General features: G+C 37.4%; 1 protein-coding gene across 1 annotated transcript; it reads right to left on the bottom strand.

Moving 5' to 3' along the window:
- Nucleotides 1-6,490: 6,490 nt before the first annotated feature.
- Nucleotides 6,491-8,243, bottom strand: LOC149174447 (LEAF RUST 10 DISEASE-RESISTANCE LOCUS RECEPTOR-LIKE PROTEIN KINASE-like 1.1). Its single transcript, XM_089422599.1, has 2 exons — nt 8,086-8,243; nt 6,491-7,954 (listed from the first exon to the last, which is right to left on the bottom strand). The coding sequence occupies exons 1-2, from the start codon at nt 8,219-8,221 to the stop codon at nt 6,744-6,746; spliced, it is 1,347 nt and encodes a 448-aa protein (XP_089278725.1). The 5' UTR covers nt 8,222-8,243; the 3' UTR covers nt 6,491-6,743.
- Between the last annotated feature and the right edge of the window lie 211 nt (nt 8,244-8,454).

Raw genomic sequence — 8,454 nt, forward strand, 5'->3', positions numbered from 1 at the left:
CGGTTGGGCCTACCAACTACACCACACCCATAGCCATACAGTATCGGTTGGCTTCACGAAGGACGAGATCTCAAAGTTCGCCAGCAGTGCCGCCTTCCCTACAGCATCAAGCCCTTCACAAATGAGGTATTGTGTGATGTTACACCTCTGGATGTTTGTGATGTACTATTAGGCCAACCATACTTGTGGAGGCGACATGCTATGTATGAGTCAAGGCCTCACGCTGTCATTATTTCATTGGATAATTCATTATACAGGATACCGGAGGTAGCCCCACCTACCGCCACCTCTTTGATCACTGCTAAGAAAGGCAGCAAGCTCATCTCACAGACTAGGAAATTTATTTTCTGTCTGGTTCGCTCCCAAAGTAAGGGGAAGATCGTTGCTCCATCCATGACCCCCGCAAAGGGTTCCTCCACACAACAGTAGAAACAGAGGGATACAGTCATGACAGAACACAGGAACAACTTCTCCTTACCCGGAGGGTACCACACAAGTTTCAGGTGGGCGACAAAGTTTGGTTACATTTGCAGAGGGAGCGCCTTACCAGAACCCATCAAAAACTCAGACCACTTCGACATGGTCCTTACACCAGTAACAAGGCTACGGGAAACAATGCTTTGAAGCACAGCATTCCTCCATTCCTTCGCTTGCACCAAGTGTTCAATGTGGACCATCGCCGACCATGCTCCCCACCATTTTTGGACACAACAGAGATTGTAGAACAGCTCACCAGAGACCCAGCTTAGGAGAAGCTTCCTCACCTCAGGGAGGAACTCAACGCAATGGGGACCATTGCTTCCTAAGGGGGGAGGAATGATCCGGGTGGATGTTGGTGGCCACCCACTATCCCATTTGGACCCCCACATCTGTCTCTTTTAGTTTTTATGTTTCCTTAATTATAGCACAGTTTACTATTTTTAGCAGTTTTTCAGGTCCTAAACTTCTAGAGTCGTTTTGAGGCCCTAAATGACGTTTTTTGGGAAATCCACCGCCAGCGATTTTTCTGTCTAAAAATCATCTTTTCCGTCGTAGTCCTCGAAGAGATCTTTCCAACAGGCTATCATGCACGTCAAATGGAGATAGTTCGACCAATTCGCGACCCTGGGAAGTTGATGTACCAACTTACCAAAAAACGGGGCCCACAATTTGGCGTTTCATCTTCGAGAGTTAGGTTTTGGAATGTGAAGGGTTTTCCATTGATTCTAAAAAATAAATAGGCCCTCGAGCCTCATTGTAACACAGTTTTTGGAGAACAGTTCAGAGGCATGTAGCCGACACATCTCTTCTCAGAGATAAGCTACCATCGCCCTAAATGGGTTATTTCCATTTCTATTTGTAAGCATATTTCAGTATTTTACAGTAATGAAATGAAGTATTATTTCCGCTGCATATTTGTCTTTATGGTTATCTCTGTATTTTATTGTGTTCCTGTTTAAATCCGGATCAGAATTGAAGTTCAGTTTTTGTTGTAGCTCTATGTTTTTGTTTAAATCGTTTTTTCATTTCATTCCTGCGTAAATATGGATCAAACAAAGACTTGAATTAAGTAGGTACACGCAATAGAAGCATGCTCATTAGGTACTGGGGTTGCTAATTTAGTTTCCAATTCTAAAGCATGAAACTCAACAGTGTTAAGTTTCTCGACAGTACCGTGAGCTTGTGGACCTAAGCATATAGATCCATGACAATATTATGCTGATCTAGAAAATGTTGAGGCAGAGAACCAGTCCCACATAAATTGTTATTGATTACTCGAAAGAGAGAGTGAAAAGAGTTTGGTTATGTGTGGAAAAGGTATCTGCAATTATGACATTTGAAAGGGCAGTATCCTCACTTATGAACTTCCTTGTAAAACAACAAACACCCAAAAAATCTAGATCCAAAACTAGATCCTAAAGAACTTTAAAATATATCTCAAAAAAAGAGAAGGGAGCTCATAGTAAAGCTTTGATACCATGAAAGAGTATTAAAATACCCAAGGATCAGACTGCAAAGATAAACAATTCTACCAAAATATTACAAGATGAAGAAAAAAGAGAAAACACACTTATTTACTTAAGAAAATGTGTCGTACATGAACCTAATTTATAGGAACAATAGAGGCTTCTAGCGATAGCTAGAAGATAAGACCGACGACTCAACATATAATGATAAGACTAACAATGTAACTGATATGATCACGACATAAGATTATGAGTTTCAAGATGTTTTATTGGAACTATAACAATCTCTATCTAACGCTAGGTATCTGAAGGCTAATTTGGCAACTGCACATACCATGGCTTTCACCTCATGATTCTTTTAGATATGCAGTTTCAGATCCCTTATTGAATCTTAGCTATTGCCATGTTAGAAAGGTTGATTTCCCAGGTCTTCCAATATATGTCCACTACTAATCTGGCAAAGATAATCTCCACCAAAACAACCCTGAAGCTATGCACGTTGGATTTCTATATCAATTGATAACATTGATAATACACTAGATCAACGTAGTCCGATGTGCCCTGTGGAGCAGTAGTGACATGTGAGGCATCTACAGGAACAATTCTGCAAAGCCCAAAATCAACCACCTTGACAATAAAAATTTCTCTCAAAATAATGTTAGAGGATTTCACATCTCTATGCAATATAATCGAATGAATACTATGAAGGAAAGCCAAGGCCTAGGAAGTTTGAATAGAAATATTGAAGCAAGTATTTTATGGCAATACTATGAAGGAAAGATGGTCAACTATGGTTTTGTTTGGGATGAATTCCTATACAAGAAGCAGCTCTGGGTTTTCTGTAGGGGTGCAACCATAAATTCGAACAATGTAGGATGATTCAAAGTCAAAAAAATATTCATCTCAATGATGACCTAATCATTCCTCCTGGATTTATCCTGAGAAAGTCTCTTTATGACAACAATTCTTTTGTCACAAAGATTACCCAGATAAACCAACCTGAACCCTCCAACCCCAAGTTCGTACTCCTCGTGGAATCAATTTGTAGATTGACGAAGTGATTCGTAATATAATATTGGCAAAGCACCTATCTCATGCCTAGGCACACATGCTTCCATGTCCTTTCTCTGATATTTGCAAAAATTGCTAAGACTTTTTCTATTCTTCACATAATACCCTAATAATAGTATGACTATTGCTACCAAATTGATTCCTCCAATGGAGAAACCTGTGATGGGATGAGAAGATATAAATGAATGTGATCTTTGTCCAACCTCGAAGATAGTAACGAAAAGGAAGATACAAATTCAATACTAAATCCCTGTGAAGATGCCAAATATAGGGAAGAATTATATTTACCAATTACAATGGTGGGCCTATTCTTATGACCTTAATGCAATCGTAATAACTATTATGACTAAAATAAACAATCCATATTTTTTGCAAAGAGGACAAATACTTGACAAGATAGGGAAAAACATGCACATATATCCCTAGGTTCGAGAGTGCTGAATGGAGGGAAAATTTGATACATTTTTATATTGGGTCTTGTAATCAAATTGGTATAAGGGCTTAGGAAAAGTACCAATACGATTGGTGGAGCATATCTTTGGATCCAAAGTGTCATCAGGACAATAAAAAAGAAATTCTTTAGCTGGGTCTGAAATGTTATAACCGCAATTCCCATCATTGTTCATAAAGGTGCCACAACATCTGCCCATGTCTTTCATTTTTGCCAGTCTTTCATTTTTTGTTTGATACATTTCAGGTTTTCTTCAAAGTGTTGTGTAGTCGATAAGCCAACTTTAGGGACATAGGGCCTCTAATGTACTTGGACTAGGGCAAACAAATCTTCCTCTTTGAGCCAGTTGGAGTTCATTTTTAAGGGGTTGGTGGGTTTTAGGGTGGCTCCTTTCAATTCTATAAAGATCGGGGAGTGGTCTTAGCCACCACCAATCACAAATCATTGTTTGATGAGTGGAAAGTCGTAAATCAATGCCTCTTCCCGAAGGAATCAGTCAGGTGTTTTAGACACCTGATTAGGACCAACCCTTTCATTCCTCCAAGTGGTCCCTAGTTTTATAGGATCCACATCTACCAATTTGCATCCTTTATCTTGCTTGAGAAATAATCATCCAGGGGATCAAGAATTTCCCTTTCTCCCTAAGATTCTGAAGCTCCAAAAGAAAGTTTAAGTCCCTTGACTCAACACCATCCCGAAGCTGGTGCAAGGCCTTTTCTTAGTATTGGAAGCCTTTGCCTGGTGTCCCTCCATGACACAAACATCATCCGTAGTTGTAGCATTGAAACGATAACCACCTGGGGAGACTGCCCTGACACTATCTTCTAAACTGAGTCTTTTCATGACAAGGGATTCTAAGAAAATACGAGCACAAAGGGAGGCTTTTGACTCATAATCAACCGGATCCTCATAATCCATTATCCTTCTTGACCAGAAATGACTTCACGGGTTAGCACCATATATGCAAATAGGACTTCCAAATATCCATCAAAAAATTGACCAAGACTGTAAGCCATTAAACACTTTGAAAAAATATGGAAAAAGATGAAATCCCCCAAAAATAACGTTACCCTGCTTTGGTGTGCTTCGAGATTCCAAGTTGCGTTGATTAACTGGTTACAATCACCTAGAATCTCCTACTATTATTTTTTGACCATATTCTAATAAGTTTGTTGTTTTTGTAATTCTCTACTACTACTAAGGCATCATGAGAGATATACATTATCTATCACAATATATAGCATATAATTATTTTAAAATACTCTTCTTTTAATAATTATTATGAATGTATTATTATTCTATTTTTTGTTTTATAAAATTATACAGATAATTGTTGAGCTATCTTTTGGTGAAAATCACATGAGAAACTTTTTGTCAACATGTGAACCATCTTGTGTGGTTCATCGTCAAGACAAGATGGATATTCGATCATGACATCTGATTCTTATGTGATTTTTCACCTAAAGATAGTTCAACAATAATAAAAGAAACTATAAATAAATAAATAAATAATAAAAATAAAAATAAATAAATAGCCAAAATTTAGAAAAGAAAAGTGAATTAAAAAAATGAAAAGAAAATAATATTACTATGAGGAAAAATAAACGAAGAAAAACAAAATAAGACGAGATCCATTAATTCTATTATAAACAATTATAATATAGATCATAAAAACCTAAATTCAAAAATAAAAATAATTATTATTTCTTTGACACTTAAATTATTACTCTTTTCTTTTTTATTTTATATAAAATATTATATTTAATATATATATACCAAGAATAACGTTATTGAAAAAAAAATATTATATTTAATTCATATATACCAATAATAACATTATTCTTTAGAATAAAACGAATAAAATATATTATACATGAAATAGACATTACAATCTATTCATCCCTAACTAATAATAACATTATTCTAAAAAATATTATATTTAATTATATATACCAGTAATAACATTATTCTTTAGAATAGGAAGAACGAAATATATTATGCATGGAATAGAAATTACAATCTATTCATACCTCATTGCAAAGTGCACTCAATCATAAACCATTAAAAAATGTCATTTCCGAGCTTTTTTTTCTAATATATCATACTGTTTTAGCTTAATATGTTGAAAATTTATAAAATATTGATAAAAAGTTTTTGTTTTTTACATTTCGCATGCAAAGTGTATATATATTTTAAACACCAGTGAAATAAGATGCAAATTAATTATTTATATATATATATATATAATTTGCATATATATAAATCATTTGCATCTTATTTCAATATTAATTTATGAAGACATCAAAATTTTTGGAAAACTTGGTTAATCTTGGTTTATTCCAAGGTTATTGCATTTCTGGATAAACTATTATTTCTACAAGATGACCAATTTCTAATAAGTTTTCAAGGAATCCGATAATCTCAGTAGAATGAGGGCACTATCACCCTGATCCTTCATTTAAAATTCTCTTTTTCTTCTTAACTAGGTTCATGCTCTGGAATCCGATAATCTCAGTAGAATGAGGGCACTATCACCCTAATCCTTCATTTAGAATTCTCTTTTCCTTCTTAACTAGGCTCATGTTTTTTTTTTAAGCTCCTTAGGTTGGGTGAAAGTGTGAATGTCCCACCAAAAAGCATTTATTGATCGTACTTTTAGGCCATTACATTAAAGCTAGGAGTAGACCCAAGCCTCCTAGGCTATAGGAAAGTCTACCGGTTCTGCTTATACCGACAAAAAAACAAAAACTAAATCATTTATAATTGTTTTATCAATTTTTATGTAAATAATTAAAGCAATTAACCACAAATAAATAGTTTATTAATTTTCTTATTCAAGTTAATTGCTCTCGCTAGATAGGTCTTCGCTTTTCCGTGCTTGTAAAGAAGTTCTGCTCGCATTCTAAAATCCTTATATAATAGCAAAGCAATACATATAAAGACAATTGCAATTAAACAAGACACTCTTCCCAGCAATTTAAAAACAAGAGGACATCGACTAAAATACAAACAAATGTTGTTTATATTATAACATTGGGAGGTTTCCTACAAAAATTTCCTCAAACAGCATGTAATATGAAACAGGTTTGTTTCAATTTCTAATATACCTAGTTGTTCAAATCTCATTATTCTCTGCCCTACCTTAATAGCATGCGGTTATGCCTCCTGGCCATTATACAGTCCAGCTAGGCGGGAATGTTAATTAGCTGTGGTCTTTTTACTTCCTGGGTTAAGGTCAGAAAGCCAGGTTCTGGGGCAAATCTGTAAACTGCAAATTAAAAACTATGCATACGAAGTTCCAAGGGAGAAATTATGCACTGCTTGGGAGTGAAGCTTCTGGTGCGCCACGTGTCTTCAACAGAGGTGGGAGATATTGGCGCTGTGCTCAGCTGTTTGATGTTGGAAATGGATCCCTCCTGTTGTCCACCTGGACCATTTGAACTACCACCATACAAATGTCTGATTTCCTCAAGCTCAGCAACAACTTGCTCCATGTGTGGTCTGTCATCTCTTTCTGACGCCAGGCATCTGAACGCTAATTCGGCAACTGCACATACCATGGCCTTCACCTCATGATTCTTTTCGACATTCAGCTGCGGATCCACAAGCTCATGCAAAGCCCCTTCTTGAATCTTAGCTATTGCCATGGCAGCCAGGTTGATTTCCCTGGTCTTCCGATTTGTGTCCACTGCTAATCTGGCAGAGATGATCTCCACCAAAACGACCCCAAAGCTGTAAACATCGGATTTCTCTGTCAGCTGATAGCACTGATAATACACTGGATCAAGGTAGCCTGGTGTGCCCTGTGGAGAAGTGGTGACATGTGAGGCATCTACAGGGACAAGTCTGCAAAGCCCAAAATCAGCCACTTTGGCAATAAAATTTTCTCCCAAGAGAATGTTAGAGGATTTCACATCTCTGTGCAATATAGGCGGATGAACACTGTGAAGAAAAGCCAAGGCCTGGGCAGTTTGAACAGCAATATTAAAGCGAGTATTCCATGGTAATCCCTTGGGGTCTTTGCGATCGCCATGAAGATGATCAGCTAGGGTTCCGTTTGGGGCAAATTCGTATACGAGCAGCAGCTCTGGGCCGTCTGCAGGGGTGCAGCCATAAAGCCGAACAATGTGTGGATGATTCAGAGTCGAAAAAATCTTAACCTCATTGATGAACTGATCGACCCTCCTGGAGTTATCCTGAGAAAGTCTCTTTACCGCCACAGCTCTTCCATCGCTAAGCTTACCGAGATAGACCGACCCGAACCCTCCAACCCCAAGTTGGTTCTCCTGGTGGAAGCAATTTGTTGACTGGCGAAGTGCTTCGTAAGAGAATATTGGCAAATCGCCTGTCTCGCGCCCAAGCACACACGCTTCCATGTCCTTTCTCTCATATTTGCAGAAATTACTAGAACTTTTCCTTTTTTTCAGACAATACCCTAATAACAGTACCGCTATTGCTACCAAAGCAATTCCCCCAGTGGAGCAACCTGTGGTGACACGAGCAGATAGATATGAATGTGATCCTTTGTCCAACGCCGAAGAAATAATGAAAAGAAAGATACAAATTCAGTATTAAATCACCGTGGAGATACCGAATACTAGGAAGAATTATATTTACCTATTACAATGGCGGGCCTGCTTTTATGACCTGCAACGCGGTCATAACAACTATTTTTAGTAAAAGCAAAATCCATAGTTTTTGCAAAGAGGGGGAATACTTGACAATATAGGGAAAAACATGCACATTTATCCATGGGTTCAAGAGTGCAGAACGGAGGGAACATTTAAAACAATTTTATAGACTCTGATAATTTAAGCGTTGGGTCTCGTAGTCGAATTGGGAGAAGGGGCTCAGGAAAAGTACCAATACGGCATATGTCTGTATGCGAGGTGCCGTCGGGACAATAGCAAATAAATGTTTTAGTTGGTTCTGAAATGTTATAACCACAACTCCCGCCACTCGTCTTACAGGCGCCACAGCTTCGTT

Source organism: Pinus tabuliformis, chromosome 4_1 (assembly GCF_031772625.1).
Source record: "Pinus tabuliformis cultivar Carrire ecotype Pingquan chromosome 4_1, CPIR1, whole genome shotgun sequence".
In the NCBI taxonomy this organism is placed as follows: Eukaryota; Viridiplantae; Streptophyta; class Pinopsida; order Pinales; family Pinaceae; genus Pinus; species Pinus tabuliformis.